The sequence below is a fragment of the Gorilla gorilla genome, chromosome 6 (assembly GCF_029281585.2).
Source record: "Gorilla gorilla gorilla isolate KB3781 chromosome 6, NHGRI_mGorGor1-v2.1_pri, whole genome shotgun sequence".
NCBI classification, from domain to species: Eukaryota; Metazoa; Chordata; class Mammalia; order Primates; family Hominidae; genus Gorilla; species Gorilla gorilla.
In genome coordinates, this window is record NC_073230.2 from 63018697 (window position 1) to 63040985 (window position 22289).

A 22289-nucleotide genomic window follows, 5' to 3' on the forward strand; every position below is an offset into this window, starting at 1 on the left:
AAGCCAGAGAGTAATATCCCCCGCCTCATGTCTAACCCACAGAATACATAGCAAGTAAAGAGAACATGGGCCTTTATAAAAATGTCTTAAGATACAATTTTTTAATTGGAGGAAATCTACAGTTTAATTTTCTCTGGGCAGCTTTTCTTCCTTTTATTATAGTAGGGGAAATCCCATGTTGATATACTTCTAAATGAAAGATGATGAATTGATATAATACAATAAAAATCTGTAAAATTGATGATATACTTATCAAGAAAAATTAGCTTTCATTTTAACGGTTTACAGATTGAGTCAAGTCCTAGTAACAAAATGTTAAGTCTATTAACATAACCACAAGAAATACAGGAAGACGGGCAATCTGTGAAGCCTTTCACTTACAGTCTCTGGCCCCTCACCTGTGCTGTGTAGGAAAATCTTTGTGCACAATTTGCTTCCTTAATTCATTTTTTATTCATTCAACACATTCTAATAAATTATACAAAATCATGTTGAAATGTGAATTTCAGTGGTATTTATAAACGCAGCGTGAGGAGGGTTTGCATGTATTCTAAGACAATAGCTGTGCTTTGGGAAGGAAGCAGTGTTCACTGAAAAGTGCCCCCAGGACCTTGTAATTGGAGGAAATATGCTTCTGTGGAGTTGGAAATGGGGTAGAAGATAGATAAGATCAAGGCTTAAAAGTTAAGTGCACCCAACATCTGGAGTGTCCATGGGCCTGGCGTGGTGGCTTTCGCCTGTAATACAAGCACTTTGGGAGGCTGAGGCAGGAGGATCCCTTGAGCTTAGGAGTTTGAGACCAGCCTGGGCAACATACTGAGACCCAGTCTCTACAAAAAATAAAAAATTAGCTGGGTATGGTGTCTCATGCCTGTAGTCCCAGCCACTCAGGAGATGGGAAGATGGCTTGAGTCCAGGAGATCTAGGCTGCAGTGAGCTAAAATCTCGCCACTGCACTCCAGCCTGGGTGACAAAGCAAGACCCTGCTCAAAAAAATAATTAGATATAAATATTAATATAGATACCTATATATATCTGAATATAGATATCTATATATACTCTGTATATAGTTATGTAGATATATAAATATATATGATATATATTTAGAGATATATATTTAGAGATTTATATATATTTTATATATATTTAGAGATATATATCTCTAAATATATATATCTCTCTAAATATATATATATCTCTCTAAATATATATATATCCCTAAATATATTGAATAAATAAAAGAAATAAAAGAAAGCTCAGTTTGGCCTCCTGCTCGTCCTGTCTCCTCATCCCCTCTTCCCCCTCCATCATTTTATTTCCTTGCCCCATGTTTCTTGACTGCGGCCATGTCCCCCCTCCTCTCCAATGGTGGATGTCATGTCTGCTGCAGTCAGAGGGCGACAAGCCTGGAGTGTTCCCTGAAGCCTGTGGTTTGTGGTTTGTCCTGCAGCTCAGGCTGCCCAGGCCTCACCAGCAATCCTGGCGGGCAGGGCACCACACTGGGATGGAGAGGGGGAAGCTGGAGGAGGCACTTTCTGGCAAAGAAAGCAAAAGCCAGCAGTGCCCAGGCCAATTTCAACAGGGAGTTAAATAGCACCTTAATCCTGTGGCAGGACAGCTCATGGGGCCATGTGTGCTCTTAGAAAGACTCACATGCACGCATGCACGGCAGCAATGACTCCATACTCACGTTCCCCTGCAGACACCAGGCCCCCACGGCCGGCACACACACTGCAGCCCCAGTTGCATGTTGCTAGCAGTGGCTTAGTGAATGAGTAAAGTTCTTAAAATGCAGGGGACACCTGCCCTTCATTCATAAGGCTGGACGTACACCTCTCCTTAAGGAGTTCAAGAGCTAGTGGAATCCCAATTCATACGGTAGAGCCGTTCACAGATGAGAGAGACAAGCCAGAAGGAAGGAACCAAAAGTCATGTCAGCAGTTAGGACAAAATAACAGGCTTTCAAGGTCACAAAGCCTCAGGGACACTCCTGCGGTGGGACTGGGCCAGGAGCCATGGGGGCTCCAAGTGTGCGCCCTGCCTGCCAGGCTGCGGGCGCTGGAGCTCCGCGGAGATTGTTGTGGAATACCAAGCATGCTTGCTGTAGGTCACGGTGCACGTTTACTACTTCCAAGACAAACAGCCGAGAACAAAGCTCGCTTTAGCTTCTGCGTACACCGAACGGGACACACGACTGAACAGCGTTCCCATTGTGCCTGCTGGGTGGGGAGGAAGTGATGGCCCAGTGGGTCTATCAGATGTTAGTAGGATGGGGCCTGGCGGGGCTCCAGGCTCTGTGTGGCCGACACCCACGCTCCCCCGCTCTTCTCCCTATTCCCAGCCCCAGGTCAGCCCCGCGAGGCCCTGCAGCAGTTGGGCTGCTCAAACTGCTCTGGTTTGCAGATTTTTCTTCCCTCTCAAATGAATACAATATGTTTTCAAGTCTCAACCAGATCTTGAGAAAATAGGAAGAGCCAGAGGGTTTCTTTGGTGTTATGGTTGTACAGCTTCCCAGACTCGGAGGGGAGAGATGTGATTTGTGCTTTCTGGCAATCCCATGGCCTATTAAATTTTCATAGGCTTTCCAGTTTAAATTTAGGGTAGGCAATGGAAAGGGAATGCAAAACAGATTTCTAGGTGTACTGTGTGTGTGTCTCCCACGTCTAAAGTCTGTTAACTGGAGCACCCAACAGGCCCCACAGGCTGCCTTCACACAGAGGACCTGGGGCGCCTCCAACCCATTGGGGTGAGCAGCGGGCCATCGAGGGAGCCAGGGTCAGGAGACCTGGTTGTGGGCCTGACCTGACTCTGCTCAGGGTGGCCTCAGGTGGGCCGTTCACCTCATCAGCCTCAGCTTACCCTCTGACTACAGTGACCTCAGACAAAATACGCTTCCTGGCCCTGTCCAGTTCTGACTTTTTATAAACAAGCACTTATCCGAGTTAAAGGGATATTTTCAATATCTACTGAGTCCACAGATATTAAATATCTCCTCTCTTCTTTAAAATTGTGACATTATCTTTAGAATATAAAAGGAAAATAACACACACTCTCCTTGAAAATAGAGAGCCTAAACACTCTGCAGGAAATATTTGAAGCTATAGTTTTTGTTTGTTTGTCTTGAATGCAAGTGGCCTGGACTTTGACTTGCTTTGAGTCTTTGACCTTCATGACTTCAGTACAGTTCAACCCTGACAGTTTTGAAGTAGGTATGTGCCTAGGTCTGCCCTAGTCCCTGCTGGAATGTTGAAGAAGCAAAGGTCCAGGCCCTCAGAGCACTTGCCACGTACTTGCCAACAGATACGGGGCGGAGACTTGAGTCAACGTAAGAGCAAGTGTGTGCCAGGCGACCCGACACTGCAGAGCGCCAGCTAGACCCTAAGCGTGTGCTAGGAGCTGACCAAGCCATTCTTTCCTCAAAAACTTGGTGGGGAGGGCATTTTTAAAATCACACAAATATTTAAGTACAGATTATGATGAGTGCCTCAAAGCAGTGGCTCTTCAGCTTCATCAAGCTTCAGAATCCAGAGGGTTTGTTCGTATGGAAGGCTAGGCCTGTCTCCTGCATTTCACCCTCTTGGCCTGGGGGCGGGACCCAAGAATGTGTGGCTCTAAAAGGTTCCCAGGCAATGCTGAGGCTGCTTTCTGAAGGAAAAACTGCAAGATACCAGGAGAGTTTCATTTAGATTGAAGAGTCGAGGAAGGCTCCTCTGAGAAAGAGTCTGCTAAGGAAGGAGGAGGTGGAAGGGTTCTGGGGACAGAGGTTCTCCTGCGGGTAAGGGTGGAGGGAAGCTCTCCTGGGGAGAAGGTGGGCAGAAGGACCAGAGGCTGGAGGGAGGAGGGCAGTCAGCCTCGGGGCTTCCCAAGAACAGGGAAGGCCAGGGCAGGGTTTAGGGCAAGGAAAGTGTGTGAGCATATTTGTATTTTAGTAAATATTTACAGTTTGCCCTCCATGTCTGCAGTTTCATATCCATGGATTCAATCAACCACAATCAAAAACATTGGGGAAAAAAATTGCATCGGTACTGAACATATACGGACTTTTTTTCTTGTCATTATTCCCTAAACAATACAGCATAACAATTATTCACATAGCATTTGCATTGTATTAGGTACTATAGGTAATCAGGAGATGCTGTAAAGTAGATGGGAGGATGTCTGTAGGTTACACACAAATGCTGTGCCATTTTATATCAGGGGCTTGAGCATCCTCACATTTTGATATTTGAGGGAGGTCCTGGAACCAATTCCCCAGATACCTGAGGGTCCACTGTCTGTATCCCCTCGCCCCACCTTGCCTTTGTCTCCTGTCTCCTATCTCCACCCTGCCTCCCACCGGCCTGTTGCTCCTGACCTGCCCAGGCACCCTGGAGCAGCACCCTATCTCAGAGCCTGGCTCAGTGTGTTCACTTCTGCAGAGAAACTAACTTGCCCAAGTCCACACTCAAAACACAGGCATTGCTGAGATGTGAAAAGCAGCTCTGGATGCATTCTGCTACAGTCTGTGTGTTCTTTTCCATATCTGAATAAAAGGTCACCACCATTTGTATTTTAAAGAGAAAGAGAATTTATGGGTGGAAATTGGGGATTCCCTCATTCTCAGTCAGACAGAAAAGAGTGCCCCATTGTGTGTCTGATTGCAAATAAATTTAGCTTCCTCAGCCCAAGAATAGCAGAAGGGTTAAAATAAAGTCTGTATTTGTGGCTCTGTCAAAGGAAGGCCCCTGCCTTGGCAGCCAGCCGGAATTAGCAGGGCAGCAGATGCCTGACTCAGTGCAGCATGGATTTCCCATAGGGAGCCTGGGGGCGCAGCACAGAGAGACCACTTCTCTTTAGAAATGGGTCCCGGGCAGCCAGGCAGCCTTTAGTCACTGTAGATTGAATGCTCTGTCCATTTCAAAACCTGGGACTTGTCTATTGAAAGAGCTTATCCAGCTACTCTTTGCAGAGGTGCTGTGGGCAGGGTCCCCAGCCCAAATGCCCACCCATTTCCCAGAGCACAGTCAGGGCCAAGCCTGGCCTGTGGGGAAGGGAGGCCTTTCTCCCTGCTGGCTCGGTGCTCCCCAGATGCCTTCTCCATCGCTTGTCCTCTGCAGCACCCACAGCCAGCGTTCCTGATGTGCAGGGTCAGTCATTACCCAGGGTGTTCCGGACCCCACAGAGATTCCTACAGGCCCTCATGATATTTTAGAACACAGCATCCTTAACCTTGAGGCGGAGGTCTTCATAACAAAGATACTATCAGTTCCCAAACTCAGAGATCAGGTGACTCCGACTCCTCCTTTATCCAATGTGCTCCTCATGGCCACTGTTGCCTGAGCCTCTCTGTCATGGGGAATCCCCAGATGCTCCCAGGAGGGGCCCCCTCCCACTGCATCTGTCACTTCACAGCCCTGCGTAAACGTCCCTGTGCTAGGTCTTTTGCAGGCACAGCTTTTCCTCCATGAGTACGTATTTTGAAACTCAAGATCGCATTCATGCGTCTTCACCTGGAAGGGGTCCATGTGCCCCTCCTTCTGGCCACCATGGGAAGCCACACTGACGTGCCTCTCCCTCCCTCCAGGAAGCCTACGTGATGGCCAGCGTGGACAACCCCCACGTGTGCCGCCTGCTGGGCATCTGCCTCACCTCCACCGTGCAGCTCATCACGCAGCTCATGCCCTTCGGCTGCCTCCTGGACTATGTCCGGGAACACAAAGACAATATTGGCTCCCAGTACCTGCTCAACTGGTGTGTGCAGATCGCAAAGGTAATCGGGGCAGGGAGATATGGGGAGGGGAGATAAGGAGCCGGGATCCTCACATGCGGTCTGCGCTCCTGGGATAGCAAGAGTTTGCCATGGGGATATGTGTGTGCGTGCATGCAGCACACACACATTCCTTTATTTTGGATTCAATCAAGTTGATCTTCTTGTGCACAAATCAGTGCCTGTCCCACCTGCATGTGGAAACTCTCATCAATCAGCTACCTTTGAAGAGTTTTCTCTTTACTGAGTGCTCAGTATGGTCTGATGTCTCTGTTCTTATTTCTCTGGAATTCTTTGTGAATACTGTGGTGATTTGTAGTGGAGAAGGAATATTGCTTCCCCCATTCGGGACTTGATAACAAGGTAAGCAAGCCAGGCCAAGGCCAGGAGGACCCAGGTGATAGTGGTGGAGTGGAGCAGGTGCCTTGCAGGAGGCCCAGTGGGGAGGTGCAAGGAGCTGACAGAGGGTGCAGCTGCTGCTGCTATGTGGCTGGGGCCTTGGCTAAGTGTCCCCCTTTCCACAGGCTCGCTCCAGAGCCAGGGCGGGGCTGAGAGAGCAGAGTGGTCAGGTAGCCCTTCCTGGGTGCTGGAGACAGGCACAGAACAACAAGCCAGGTATTTCACAGCTGGTGCGGACCCAGAAAGACTTCTGCTTTTGCCCCAAACCCCTCCCATCTCCAACCCAGTCTTGCATCAGTTATTTGCACTCAACTTGCTAAGTCCTATTTTTTTCTAACAATGGGTATACATTTCATCCCATTGACTTTAAAGGATTTGCAGGCAGGCCCTGTCTCTGAGAATACGCCGTTGCCCGTCATCTCTCTCCGACATCAGGGCAGGGGGTCCAGAGATGTGCCAGGGACCAGAGGAAGGGAGCAGACACCCACCCAGCCTGGGCAGGTCCTCCTCATTGCTTGCATCCCCCTGGTTAGCAGTGGCAGTCAGTCCTGCCGAGTCATTCGTGAGGCGCTCACCCAACTCCAGGCAGATGTAAAAGGTGACCTACAAGAAGACAAACAAAAACATCTGGAGCGCTCTTATGCCAGCATCTGCCCTTGACACCACCAGGCAGGCTCTTGCTGGGAACCATGGTGCTTGGGTCAGCTCCTTCCCATGGCAGAGCTCCTGGGACGCATTGTAGAAGCAGGGACCACCTCCCAGGATAACCAGATAGCAGCACACCCTGCACAGCCCCTTTTACTCCAGCATCATCGGGCATTGATCTCTCAGCTGCAGACACAGGCGGCCCCCAGCACCCCAGGAAGTGGGGAGCGCTCATGCTTCTCTGAGAACAAAAATCACTGAATATTTTTGCCGTTCTCGTGGTCATAACCCGGGCCACAGAGTAGAACACTCCTATCACTGTTGTTAGACAGTGGTCCTGGGAGAGGGTCTTGTGTGCCTCAGATGCCAGGGCCTCTTTTTTTGGGAGGTGCTTGTTATTTCTGTGTGTGGCTGCATTTGTTTCCCAAGACTGCCACAACAAATCATCACCAACTTGGTAGCTCAACATAGCACAGCTTTATTCCCTCCTGGCTCTGGAGGCCAGGTGTCTAGAAGGCCATGCTCCCACAATGGTTCTGAGGAGGATCCTTCCTGCCTCTCTGGCTTCTGGTGGCCCCAGCATCCCTGGGCTGTGGCTGCACCTCCCCATGTCAACCTCCGTCTTCACATGGCCTTTTCCTGTGTCTCTGCAACCACAGGCCCCTCTCCTTTCTCTTAATAAAGATACCAGTCACTGAGTTTGAAAATTGCTAAGAGAGTCTGTTGTAAATCTTCTTAGCACAAAAAAAAAATGACAGATATGTGAAGTGGTAGATATATTAATTAGTTTGATTTGATCACTCCGCTATGTGTATAAATGTCAAAATAAACATTGCACTGCATAAATATATATATTAAAAAAGATCCCAGTCATTGCATTTAGGACCCACCCTAAATCCAGGATGATTTCATTTCAAGACTTTTAACTAATTAGATTTGCAAAACCGCATTTCCAAATAAGGTCACATTCTGCAGTTCTGGGTAGACGTGAAATGTGGAGACACTGTGCAACCCACTGTCTTGGGGAGGGGGTGGTCAGCCTGGGGCAGATGTTGCTGGGTGTGGAGCTACATCCACTCATGCCCTGACCTGGAACCCAGACCTGCTTCCCCAGCTCTCCTCCTGGTTATCTGAAACAGGGAATGGAGAGCACTGCCCTCCTTGCCCAGGCAGTCTCTATCACCTGGTTTTAGTTTCTTCTTAGCACATATTGCCCCAGAATATCTCGTTGGTTTATGGCTTACTTGAGTTTGTGCCTACCTGTCCCAACCGGGAGGTGAGCCCTGGCTATTCCCCAAACCCGGCCCTGCATGTGGGAGCTGCCCTTCCTCCGTTCATCAGAGGGGGCCAACAGTCCACAGCTGTTCTTAATCATCTCACAGTAACCCCCAGCTCCACAAAGGTGACTCCTCACATGGTGGAGAGGTGGTCGGGCCATCCGTGTGAAATGTGTATGTGACCATTTTCCTTAAGGGGCACATAGTCTTGGCAGGTTTCGCCCAATATAGGATGAGCTCAGGACTCCAGTGGACTGTGGATTCAGATCTGGATTCTGGCGCATTCGCCGTGTGAACGTGGGCACATTGCTGGCCTCTCTGCGCCTGGTCTCCCGACTGTGGAGTGTGTTCTGCCCCTTGTTTTTCTGGGAGGTAGGGAGGGCAGTGAGCCCCTTCGCATCGCCCACCACAAGCCCAGCACATGGCTGATCCCCACTGAGTGTTCTTTTCCTCCTTTGATCCCCTTTGGCTGACCTAGGTTGGAGCAGCCACTAAAATATACCCAGAAACATCTTCCTAATCTACATCTGTGCCAACCCTCATTCCCTGGCGCAGCATGACCATCACATGCCCGCCATTGCTCCTGATCTCTGCTGCTCATGACCTGCTCTCCAGCGCTCCTTCTCATGCTCACATTCCAGTTGGCCTGACATAGATAAGTGGAGGTTTATTTGACCCCAAAAATTAGCCTTCTACAAACGAATATAATAGTGTCCATTACAGAGAATAAACTTAGTGCGGGTCCCATTTAAGCAGCAGTTATTGAAAGCCTGAGTTTCAGTTTCCAGGGCCTGAAAGTTTTCCATGACAGTTTTCTGCATAATGTTACCTACAGTTTCAACCTGTTCTTTAAAGCCATTCTTGTGTTTGTTGTACTTTGATTAGCTTTATTTTGATTTGAAGTCCTTTTACATTACGGGCAGTTAACACTTTGTCTCTGTTAGATTTGCTTTTTAGTTCACAAGAGAAACCTCATTCCTCTGTATTTGAATAGTTGCAATGATGGAACAGCTGTCCCTGGAGGGAAATGAAAACAATGATTCCCCAAATTGTGACGATAGAAATTTGCTCTTGGGTTACTTACAATGTATCTGAGTATTAAAAATTTTTCTTTTTAAACGTTTGAAGTAAAACTACCCAGAAATACTTAGTGGCTGACCAGAAACTAAACTCCTGGCATCCTCAAAATGGGATTTATTGGCTTATAAATGTCCTGTGTTGATTCACAAAGGCACAGACTATCTAGGGAAGTTTTCTTCTAAATGTTGATGGGAGAGCTGGCCACTGTTACGCAAGTTTCATAGTCCTGACTAAACTGCCAAAGAGATAACATAAAATTATATCAACTAGACAAAAGGAAAAAGAAAAAAAACAGAGGTGTCCTGGGAGGAATCCAGATGAGACCAGTAGACCATGAGAGAGACATCCCTTGCCATCTACAAGGAAAATGGATTTTGTTCTCCATGTGCAAAACCATCTCAGGAGCTTGCGGAGACACCACTTGCTTACTAGCCAGAAAGAGCAGGTGCCTCCTAAATTCCCCACACAGGAGCTCACAGTGGCTTTCATGCACTGGGAGTAAGTTAGACTTAAGAAAGCCTGTCTACTCTTCCTGGGATTTACAAGCCAGCTAGTAAATCCCAGAATAAATCACACGGCACAGTCATCCAAAGATCCCGTCATCCGTGCCGTTTGGAAAGCCCTGCTCCTGCGCCACCCTCTCCCCGTGGAGCCTCCCATGCCCAGGACTGCAGAGTCCTGCCATTCAGACTGCAACTCATCTCACATTCTTCCAAACTATTTGGACAACAGAGCTTTCTCATCACCTAATGCAGATTACAGTCTCACAGAATTGAGTGTTCAGGCAGACACTGATGTGGTTCTGTAGTACAGCAAACAATATCAGTTTATAGTCCTGAGGCCAGGCCTGGTGAACAATGCACGGTAGCGGTGGGGCAGGGCTCTCAGAATGAAACTGGCTTACACATGGCACTCTCTGACCACAACTGTATAAGCACCAAACTATACTTAGTTCCATCTATGAGGTAAAATTTAATACAGATGAACATCAAAGAAAACTTCAAAGGCTCCTTTTTTCAAGTACATGGGCTACTTAATTTGGTCCAAGTCCATTTTAAAAAGCCCTAGGTGCTTTCACGGCTCTGCTACTGACAAGAAGCCCCAGTGCCTGTGAGCTGCTAATGGGAGGGAGAGGAAGATGAGCTGAGTGGGCCGGGCTATCCCGTCCACACCGGGAGACAGGGAAGGAGACTCCAAGCTGGTGGTGCCAGCACATTCCAGGCCACTCAGGCCTATTCCTAGGTGCCAGGTCACGAAAACCACGCTGACAGATCATGCTGTGTGCGTGTCATAGCACACAAGCAGGACTGTGAGAGAGTGAAAGTGACACTGGGTGGAGCACTGAGGAAGGGCCACAGTGTGTTGGTGGAGATAGGCTGTCATGGAGAAGAGACCCTGGCTTGCTCTACATTGCTTCCAATGCAACTGCAAGGCAGGTCCCAGAGGGCTCCAGCCTTCGTCATCCAGGTCTGCTCCCTCCCCTCATGGCTTTCCCATCCTCAGATGAGGACTCGGCAGAGCCTACCCCTGCTGATTAACTGTGGCCCAAGGGTGGTGACTCAGCCCTGCACCTCCTGCTCCCATCTGCACTGGGCCAGAGAGGATGACTTACCCAGCACGTTCACATCACACAGCTTTGTGGTTTCCTAGGTCCAAGGACCAGAGATTTCAGTTATGTGAGTTATTTTTTTTATTTGTTCTTGCGTATTCCACAAAGGGTCACAGCTAAACTTAACCTAACGATCACTTTAGTATATCACTAAAAAGACAAAGCTCACAGTGCTGTTGAAGCACATTCATCATCTTTAGACATTTTGACTAGTTATTTCTTAAGCATTTACCTGCTAGTGTTAAGTATCACATGAAATACATATAGAAGTAAGACAAAATTTCTTATCTCCCCAAGTTTGCCAACAAATACAGAGCAGGAAGGGAAGCAGGTCAGAGCAGGAGGCGCAGCTGTAGTGAGGCCACCATGCAAGGCGCAGGGAGGGTGAACTCCAAGTTTGAATGGAATGGGTCTGTCAGCCAAGCCCCCTGGCTCTGGGAAGATAGCAGTGAACAAGCCAGATGGCCCCTCACCCTCCAGAGCCGTGAGTCCTGCAGACCAAACAGCGTGACAGGTCCTTTCCCTGTCCAGGAGGCCTCTGTGGGTGACAGTTGGCTGTGGACAGGGCATGAAGGCACTTGAGGGTGGGGAAGTGACTCTGACTGGGAGATGCTGAGGACAGGGAGGAAGCCACCAGATAAGGGACACTGGGGAGGAGGGGTGGACCCCTCAGGGCCAAGCACATGGAGCCTCATCACAAAGGCAAGATGGTAGCCAAATTCAAGGTCGCTGCAAAAGGAATGGAGAAGAGAGAATAGATTTGGCATTTGGAGGAAATGGTGACAATCATGAGCACCTACTCGGGACTCGCCATGGGTGCTATCTAAGTAAGTGCTGTCTGTACATAAACTCATTCCACCCTCTGATTAATCCATTCTACATATGGGGAAACAAAGGCATGCGGTGTTTACATCACTTGCCAAGATCTCAGGATTTGATCCAGGTGGCCTGGTTCCATGGTGCAGCCTCTCAGCCTGCATGGATGCCCTGGCTCAGAGCATGACTCTCAGGACAGGGGTCCCAGCAGTCCTCCCTCCCTGCACAGCACGGTGCCCATGCTGCACCACTTCTGTCTGGGAATAGGACATTCTGACACTTTCCTGCCTATTCCGAGGTCCAGCACTTACTCTATGCCTGCCTGGGAAGGTGGCAAGCTGGCCTGAGGAACAGACTCTTCCATTTTTTAGGGAGCTCAAGGCCACAGATGCTCTGAGATCTGGAGTCCAGAGACAGGAGCGGAGGCTTCTCCTGGTGACTACTCTGCTTAAAAACTTCATCAGATCTGTAGTTTCAGAGCCCCCCTGAACCCCATCCCTTACCTCTACCAGCTGCAGGTGGGTCTCTGGGGTGGGGCTGCCCTCCCCACCTGCACCCCAAGGGCTGAAAGGTTGAGGGGAGAACACCATCATTTGTGCAGGGGGATCCTGGAAGATGAGGCCTGAGAAAGCCCTGCGGGGCCCCTCACCTTCTCCCTAGCTGTGGCCAGGAGTGTCTGGCCTTGCCTGCCTCAGGACCAGCTCAAAGTGGAGGTGAGGGGTGAGCCCCAGCCCCCAGGGGAAGGGTGATGGTGGTCTTGGTCTCAGCATGGTTCTGGTAGAGGTGGGTTATTTTGAAGATGATGAACCTTAAGCCTCTTTCTGATCTTGCTTTAAATAAATACTTCTGAACAACAGCAACAACAAAATAGTGTTGATAGGAAGGCCCTCCACTCCACCAGAACCACGCGGCCTTCTCGTCCTCCCCTCCTCCACTTCCTTCCTAAGTCACTGCTCCATGAGCTCTTCCACAGGAGATTTACAAAACAGAACACAAACAATCCAGTTCCCGCCTCTCACTCTGAACTCCTCCCAAGACTCGTGGGGTGCGGCAGCCCCTGGGAACACCCAGCCCTTCAAGGTCAAACACAGCCCCCGCCCCTCGCTCTGGGGTACCCTGCCAGAAAAAGCCCCGACCGCCGTGTGGAGCAGAGCCTTCTTTTTTGTAAGTGGAAGTTCCAGGCTGGCTTTTCAAATCCCCTTTTAACCTCAGTGCTGTATTTCAAAATTCATTCCAGTTTTCCTGTAGTAATTAACAAAAATAAATATTTTAATTTCAATTAAAGTGAGGGTCTCGGAGAAGAAGCAGGAACTGAGTTTCCTGAGAGGCCCCGCTGAGGCTTTGTTGATATTTCTTCCTGCGACCTCTGCTCAGACCCTGGGAGCTCACAGGCCGTATCGCGGCTCTTATCTTTGGGGACCAGTTAAAGCATAACTGCACCAGGCACAGAGTTGTCCTTTCAAATGTGCCGGCAGTGGAACGGAGACCCATGCGTCAAGTCTCCTCTAAGTTCACATGGGATTCTCTCCTTGTCCCAAAGCTGTCTCTGACTTAAAACCCTCCAACTGATTACCTGAATTCCAGAATATGTCCTGTGCTGTCTGCCCTTTCCCACGCCTTTGGTGAAGACCGGTGTTCTGAGGAAACAGACACTGTGTGGAAATGGCTCAGGTCCTTTAAAGCCCTGGTGTGAGGAGTGGGGAAGGGCTGGGCCAGAGGTCAACTGGATTTGTTAGATTGACAGAGTGACGCGGACTTCCCCAGAGGCACGGGACCAAGGTGCGTGCTCACGCTGTCTCATGCTCTCACACATAATGTGTGTGTGTGTGTGTGTGTATATATATATATATATATACACACACACATATGCATATATATAAAACCCCAAGCAGCCTCTGGCTTAGCAGGTGCATTTCCCAGCAGGGGAATTAAAGCCATGGTCCCAGTAGTGGTCTTGGGGTCTCAGGGTATTTGGTCTGTGCAGCCACATGCTTCAGCCTCTGGACCCCAGGTCATCTAACGAGGTGGTCATGTGGGGACTGGGATGGAAAAGGTGTCTGCACGGACGTGTGTGAAAGGGCTGGCACATCGCCAGTGCTCAGCACTGTCAGCTGCTATCACCAATCATTCAATCATTCATTCATTCAGTTGTTCATTCTTCAACAGGCCGTTTTAAAAATGTGCCCAGTATACCAAAATCTCCACTAAGCATTTAAAGAGGCAGAATGAAAGTTAGCAATGGTGGTGAAACGAAGCTGGGAATGTGCTCTGAGGGCCTCCTTGTGGGCTTAATGAATATGTAGAAACCACGCATTTTAAATAGAGAGGGAGAAAGGGAGAGGTTCCTGGTCCTCTGCATGGGGACTTGTGTGTGGCTCTTTACTGTAGGCCTGTGCCACTCCTGCTCAACAGCTACCACAGAGGACGCCTTCAACAAATGCGAAGAACGAACAAAAGGTACAAATATGAAGAACGGACAGGGTAGAAAGAAAGGAGAAGGCAAGGGTGAGGGGGAGAAAGCAAGGGACAGAGAAGAGAGAAGAGGAGATAGCCTGGGAGTTCACACAGCCAAGAAGGTAGACACTCAGTTGAACCGGCAAGAGGCTGAGCCTAACTCTCCCTTTCGAATGGGCAGGAGTTCATGATATTTAATAAACAGAGGCCTTGCTCTGTAAGAGACAGGGTACCAGGCAGAGAGCAAGTCAGCATCCCAGGAGTCAGACGAGGCAGACAGCGGGAGCAGGGAGCTTGCCTCTGAAGGAGACCCAGGCTGCCAGAGTAGCAGGGAGTCTGGGCCAGTCCTCTTTTGGGAAGCGCTTCCTCGGCTTCTGCCCCCGCCTCCTCTCCCTTTCCACCCACCATCCTGACATAATACTTCCTAATTTGGAAGTGTTGTCCAGAGAAGAACCTGCTCATTTCCCCTTAAGTAGGCAGGGAAGCACTAACGTCCAGCAGCATCGCAAACCCGTAGGAGCGCTCTCGGCAGTGCAGGGTGAGGGGACAGTCCATGTAGTCATGAGACGTGGGTGTCAGGCAAGCGTCTCTTTTCCAAAAGAGAAAAACATTAAAGGCCTCACAAACGGCGCCCAAAGACTAATTCTGCATAGCATCTTTGCGAGACCCTAGGTTCTTATGATGACTGGTTTTGCCTGAGAAAGAAAAAATTTTAATTTTGCTCTGACATGCCAATTCAACGAATCATTTTCACACAATATTCATGCAAAAAAAAAAAAACAATTTGCCAGAAAACTTGGGAATCCATCCACATCTACAGCTTTTCCCTGCAGTCACACTACAGTGGGATCCCTCCATACAGGAGCGGCAGAGTGGAGCAGGCTAGAGATGCCTGTTTGTTTCTGTTTGCTGCACCGCAGCAAGCATTTCTGTCGTGCCCACTCTGTACTAGAAAGTACATGAACGTCAGCCATAAAGGGAACTAGAAAGGTGGCCCACCCTCTTGGTGGAGAGAGAAGAGAGTGTGGTAGAAACAATAATAAGAGGTCTGCAGAACTTGACCCCTCCCAGCCTCTCCCACCTGCCAGCCTGGCCCTTGCAGAGAGATGCAGGCTGCCATGCTGATGCCAAAGCCTGGGACAGTTGGGCTCAGCAAGGTAGGCATCCATCAAGCAAGGAGGAGCAGGGGTCAGCAGTGACCCCAGCAGCCAGCAGGGAGAAAGGTGCATGTGACAAGGACACCAGAGGCCGTGGGTCAGGATCAGCCAGGGTCAGGGTAGCATTTCTAGGAATTCACTCTGTTGGGCGCTGTGCTGGCTGCTTCTCACATATTATTTCTTTCTTACTCTCAGAGCAGAGATTTCAATTGCAGCGAGATTGTGGAGGCAGCCAGGGAGGTGGGGAGAGTGGTGTCTTCTAAAAGCATATTCAGTATCCATGTGGTTTCAGTAATAATAATAATAATAAACCAGTGAAAAGTAAAACAGGACAAAAATCTTCATAGGCAGTGAACCATATCAGAGAGTCCAAGAAAGCACAATGAGAGTGTGGCTTAAAAACCCTGAAAGACATTCCTTTGCACCAGCTTGGTGAGGAGGGCATGGTCCGCGCCACCCCCCACCCCCGCTTTGCAGATAAACCACATGCAGGAAGGTCAGCCTGGCAAGTCCAGTAAGTTCAAGCCCAGGTCTCAGCTGGGCAGCAGAGCTCCTGCTCTTCTTTGTCCTCATATACGAGCACCTCTGGACTTAAAACTTGAGGAACTGGATGGAGAAAAGTTAATGGTCAGCAGCGGGTTACATCTTCTTTCATGCGCCTTTCCATTCTTTGGATCAGTAGTCACTAACGTTCGCCAGCCGTAAGTCCTCGACGTGGAGAGGCTCAGAGCCTGCCATGAACATGACCCTGAATTCAGATGCAGAGCTTCTTCCCATGATGATCTGTCCCTCACAGCAGGGTCTTCTCTGTTTCAGGGCATGAACTACTTGGAGGACCGTCGCTTGGTGCACCGCGACCTGGCAGCCAGGAACGTACTGGTGAAAACACCGCAGCATGTCAAGATCACAGATTTTGGGCTGGCCAAACTGCTGGGTGCAGAAGAGAAAGAATACCATGCAGAAGGAGGCAAAGTAAGGAGGTGGCTTTAGGTCAGCCAGCATTTTCCTGACACCAGGGACCAGGCTGCCTTCCCACTAGCTGTATTGTTTAACACATGCAGGGGAGGACGCTCTCCAGACATTCTGGGTGAGCTCGCAGCGGCTGCTGCTGGCAGCTGGGTCCAGCCAGGGTCTCCTGGTAGTGTGAGCCAGAGCTGCTTTGGGAACGGAACTTGCTGGGACAGTGAATGAGGATGTTATCCCCAGGTGATCATTAGCAAAGGTTAGGTTTCAGCCTCTCCCTGCAGGATATATAAGCCCCCTTCAGTAGCGCAATTGGGAAAGGTCACAGCTGCCTTGGTGGTCTACTGCTGTCAAGGACACCTAAGGAACAGGAAAGGCCCCATGCGGACCCGAGCTCCCAGGGCTGTCTGTGGCTCGTGGCTGGGACAGGCAGCAATGGAGTCCTTCTCTCCCTTCACTGGCTCGGTTTCTCTTAGGGACCCTCACAGCACTAAGGGGTGCGCGTCCCCTGTCAGGCCCTCGAATGCCCTCCCACAGCCAGGCCCCTCTGAGGTTTCACTCTGGCCTGCTTGGCTCCTAGCAGCCACCAACCCCATGATGCTGGGCCCTGAAAACACACGCAGACCTGGATGAGTGAGGCCACTGGGCACAACCAGGGCTCCCAGCTCACCAGAGCAGCCTAGGACCCAGAGGGTGCTCAGAAACCTACCAGAGCAGCCCTGAACTCCGTCAGACTGAGATCCCCTGTTGCCGGGAGGAGGCGCCAGGCCTGGGAGACGGGTCGTGGGGTGGTCTGGCTCCTCTGTGTGTGTCACTTGTAATTAGGTCCAGAGTGAGTTAACTTTTTCCAACAGAGGGAAACTAATAGTTGTCTCACTGCCTTATCTCTCACCATCCCAAGGTGCCTATCAAGTGGATGGCATTGGAATCAATTTTACACAGAATCTATACCCACCAGAGTGATGTCTGGAGCTACGGTGAGTCATAATCCTGATGCTAATGAGTTTGTACTGAGGCCAACCTGGCTTTTATTGTTAGTTAATTTACATTATATCCTCTGACATGCAAGTATTTTCTTTTGAGATAATGACTAATGATAATGTAATCATTGCTGTCTATCTATTGTACTGAGAAAACACGGCAGAGGAAATCGAGTCCAGCTGCCGTCCGAAAGTCACTGGAGATTGCAATGAGCTCGTCTGGCAGGGTGGGGGGTATGGGAGGGAAAGAGCTTAGGAAACGGCTCTCCCTGCAAAGTCCAACCAAACTTTAACGTTAACCAAACCATTAACGTTGCCATGAATTTGAAGTGAACCAGAGGGAGGTGGCAGAAGAAGCATGATGGGGAATAGTTCCGGTAGAGAAATGAGGCTTAAGATGAACTACCCTGGCCCTTATGTGTCAGAGAGAACGGCTTGACAAACACACACTGAGCGTGTCTGCAGGGATAAAAGAAGAAAGGGAGATGACCCTTGCTTCTCGCTCTCGGGAGGACCATCTGGTCCGGCCCCGGGGGATTCTCTGTTTCCTCTTCTGAATCCCAGTGTTGCCCAGCACTGGCCTGTACCCATCCTCACAAGGGCCCCTCTCCTCACCCGGCCCTAGGTCCCTGCCCTGTCCTGAGCCTACAAGGGCCTCCCATGTTGAGAAAGTGTTGCAGACACATTGACTCTGACCGCTGTGCCAGGCATGTTCCACTGAATTACCGCACTTGGTCCTTGAATTTCACCCAGCAACTTACTGAAAGGCTGGAACCCATGAACCTACCCCTTTACTGAGGAAAATCAGTTACCCCAGCCATCTACAGCGACAGGAGCAAGGGAGGAGTCGCCTCACCTCTCTAGAAATGTGTATTTGAGGAGAACACTATTGAAAGGAATTTCCAAGAATTAATCTAGTCAGTACTACAAAAGCAAAATTATTTGGGATATCGTCCTTTTTTACTTAGTATTTTTTCTTTTTCCTATAGCATTATTAACTTTCTGATTTTCCAAATACATACACATTTTTAAATTTCCTGAGTCTTTATCTCTTCTGTCAAAATGTAAGATTTATGATACAAAGGCAGAGATTTGTGTCCATGAATAAGTGAAGTTTGGTGTGCACCTGTGAGCTGAGCTGCCTCAATTAATGGAACAGATAAGGAAATAAAGATCTGCTGATGCATTGTTATTTACAGCCATTTTCAGAATGTATCTCCTCTCCACGAGGGAACCCCGGGGTCCTGCCCCAAGCCATTTATTTTGTCCTCACGCAGCCCGCCCCTCCCACCCCAAGCACAGCCCGGTCTCCTGCTGGTCTCCCCTCTTCCCACTTGCTCCCCCTCATCTATGCTCCAGACAGAGGCCACATATATTTTTTAACTTTTTTTTTTTTTTTGAGACAGAGTCTTGCCCTGTCACCCAGGCTGGAGTGCAGTGGTGCAGTCTCGGCTCACTGCAACCTCCACCTCCCGGGTTCAAGTGATTCTACTGCCTCAGCCTCCTGAGTAGCTGGGATTACAGGCGCACACCACCATGCCCAGCTAATTTTTTGTATCTTTAGTTGAGACAAGGTTTCACTATGTTGGCCAGGCTGGTCTCGAACTCCTGACCTCATGATCTGCCCGCCTCGGCCTCCCAAAGTGCATATTTTTTAACTTTATCAGACTTTTCATTCTCTGCTCAACATCTTTCTTTGGTCCTCCAGGTATGTTCAGATAAAACCTGAGCACCTGGCCATGACTGATGGGTTGCTGGGCCATCTGGCCCTGGCAACTCTCCCGTCCACCAGGTCCCCCTCCCATCACACTCCAGGCATAGCCTGTGTGTGCCAGCGCAATGCCCACACTCCATGCACAAGTGGAAGCCCTCTCAAAGTCAGTGGCTTAGTGCCTTGATGTGGTCACACCCATTCTCAGGAAGTCCGTTCCCACTGAAAACATTGTGTGCTTTCAACATCATTGAGGCTGCCACGGCAGATTATAATCACTGGCCTAGGCAGCCCACTGGAACTACCAGACCATGAGCCTGAATTTTTTGTTTAAAAATCATATCCTGTTTTCTCTACTCTCTAGTCTCTAGTCAAGGCAGATTATTCGATTTAATAAATTAGGGGCCTAGTGTGTTGTACCAAGGAGCTAAAAAGAGAGAACTCGCAACACCTTCCAGGCCATTCTCCACCTAACACTGGCTATACTGGCTCTCCTCTCCCTCGCTGTTTGTTCCAAAATCTAATAACGTGTCTTCCCACTAGAATTCATCATACATGTTTAAAAACCTAGTTAAATAGTAGTTAAACTGACTGCATAGATCTGGAAATGAGACAGTCTTTCTTTTACAAATCCATATAGACTATGTGTTGGGGGCAGGGGATGACACAAGAATCTATTTTCTTGCCCCCAAACCATTGCTTTCCTTCCATTGTTAAGCTTGTATTCTGTGTATTAATTCAGGTGGTTCCGTTTGGGAATGGCCTCTGTTACCCAGAGATGGGAGGGCCATCAGAACTCGGGGTTGTCTGAAAAAACACTGGTCCTAAAATTATCACTGCTTTCACTTGTTTTTAACCATCATAGTTGTTTGATTTTGAAGGAAAAATATGAGGGTTTTTATTCTATGCTTGTTATATCTATATTGTGGTTTTGTATTTTTTAGATTTTAGTACCTGACATTTTTTAACTTTTATTTTAGGTTCAGGGGTACATGTGCAGGTTTGTTATATAGGTAAATTTGTGTCATGGGGGTTTGTTACACAGATTATTTTATCACCCGGGGATTAAGCCTAGTACCCATTAGTTATTTTTCCTGATCCTCTCCCTCCTCCCATCCTCCACCTTCCTATAGACCCCAGTGTGTGTTGTTCCCCTCTAAGTGTCCATGTGTTCTCATCATTTAGCTCCCACTTATAAGTGAGAACATGCGGTATTTGATTTTCTGTTCCTGCATTAGTTTGCTAAGGATGATGGCCTCTAGTTCCATCCATGTTCTTGCAAAGTACATGATCTCATTCTATTTTGTGGCTGCCTAGTGTTCCATGGTATATATGTACCACATTTTCTTTATCCAGTCTGTCATTGATGGGCATTTAGGTTGATTCCATGTCTTCGCTATTGTGAATAGTGCTGCAGTGAAAATACGCATGTATATGTCTTTATGGTAGAATGATTTATATTCCTTTCTGTTTTTAGCTATCTGAGAAATTGCCACACTCTTTTCCACAATAATTGAACTAATTTACATTCCCACCAACAGTGTAAAAGCATTCCTTTTTCTCCACAACCTCACCAGCATGTGTTGGGATTTTTTTTTTTTTTTTTTACTTTTCAATAATAGCCATCTGACTGGTATGAGATGGTATCTCAGTGTGGTTTTGATTTTTATTTCTTTAATGATCAGTGATGTTAAGCTCTTTTTCATATACTTGTTGGCTGCATGTATGTCTTCTTCTGAAAAGTGTCTGCTCATGTCCTTTGCCCACTTTTTAATGGGATTGTTTGATTTTTTCTTGTGAATTTGCTTAAGTTCCTCATAGATGCTGGTTATTAGACCCTTCTCAGATTTGTAGCTTGCAAAAATGTTCTCCCATTCTGTGGGTTGTCTTCACTCTGACGATAGTTTCTTTTGCTGTGCAGAAGATCTTCAGTTTAGTTAGATCCCATTTGTCAATTTTTGCTTTTGTTGCAATTGCTTGATGTGTTTTCATCATGAAATCTTAGCCCATTCCTATGTCCAGAATGGTATTACCTAGGTTGTCTTCCAGGGTTTTTATAGTTTGGGGTTTTACATTTAAGTCTTTAATCCATTTTGAGTTTATTTTTGTGTATGGTGTAAGGAAGGAGTCCAGTTTGAGTCTTCTTCATGGCTAGCTAGTCATCATTTACTGAGTAGGGAGTCCTTTATTCATTGCTTTTTTTTTTTGTCAACTTTGTCAACAATCACATGGTTGTAGGTGTGCAGCCTTATTTCTGGGCTCTCTATTCTGTTTCATTGGTCTGTATGTCTGTTTCTGTACTAGTACCATGCTGTTTTGATTACTGTATCCCTGTAGTTTAAAGTCAGGTAGCATCATGCTTCCAACTTTGTTCTTTTTGCTTAGGATTGCCTTGGCAATTCAGGCTCTTTTTTGGTTCCATGTGAATTTTTAAATTGTATTTTCTAGTTCTGTGAAGAATCTCATTGGTAGTGTGATAGGAGTAACATTGAATATATAAAATACTTTGGGAAGTATAGTCATTTTAATGATATTGATTCTTTCTATCCATGAGCATGGAGTGTTTTTCCATTTGTTTGTGTCATCTCTGATTTCTTTAAGCAGTGTTTTGTGGTTCTCATTGTAGAGATCTTTCACTTTCCTGGTTTACTGTATTTCTAGGTATTTTATTCTTTTTGTGGCAATTGTGAATTGAATTGCATTCCTGATTTGGCTCTCAGCTTGACTGTTGTTGGCATATTGGAATGCTAATTATTTTTGTACATTGATTTTGTACAACTGAGTCTTCACTGAAGTTGTTTATCAGCTTAAGGGGTTTTTGGGCCAAGACTATGGGGTTTTCTAGATATAGGATCATGTCATCTGCAAACAGAGATAGCTGTTTTCCTCTCTTCCTATTTGGATGTCCATTATTTCTTTCTCTCACCTGGTTTATCTGGCCAGGACTTCCAATGCTATGTTAAATAGGAGTGTTGAGAGAGGGAATCCTTGTCTTGTGTCAATTTTCAAGGGGAATGTTTTCAGCTTTTGCCCATTCAATATGATGTTGGCTGTGGGTTTGCCATAGATGGCTATTATGTTGAGGTTTGTTCCTTAAATACCTAGTTTATTGAGAATTTTAAACATGTTGAATTTTATTGAGAGCCTTTTCTGCATCTATTGAGATGATCATGTGGCTTTTGTCCTCAGTTCTGTTTGTGTGGTGAATCACATTTATTGATTTGCATATGTTGAACCAATCTTGCATCCCAGAGATGAAGCCGACTTGATTGTGGTGGCTTAAGCTTGTGCTGCTGGATTCGACTTGCCAGTATTTTGTTGAGGATTTTTATGTCTATGTTCATCAGAGATATTGGCCTGAAGTTTTCTTTTTTGTTGTATCTCTGCCAAGTTTTGGTATCAGGATGACGTTGGCCTCATAGAATCAGTTAAGGAAGAGTCCCTCCTTCTCA

At 47.7% G+C, this 22289-nt stretch overlaps 1 protein-coding gene across 1 annotated transcript in view; it reads left to right on the forward strand.

The window, feature by feature from the left end:
* Nucleotides 1-22289, forward strand: part of EGFR (epidermal growth factor receptor) — a 200227-nt gene that overhangs the window by 164294 nt on the left and 13644 nt on the right. Inside the window, exons 20-22 of the mRNA XM_031012805.3 lie at nt 5564-5749; nt 16000-16155; nt 17048-17123. Of these exons, the coding sequence (XP_030868665.1) occupies nt 5564-5749; nt 16000-16155; nt 17048-17123 (418 nt within the window). The remainder of the gene's footprint in view (nt 1-5563; nt 5750-15999; nt 16156-17047; nt 17124-22289) is intronic.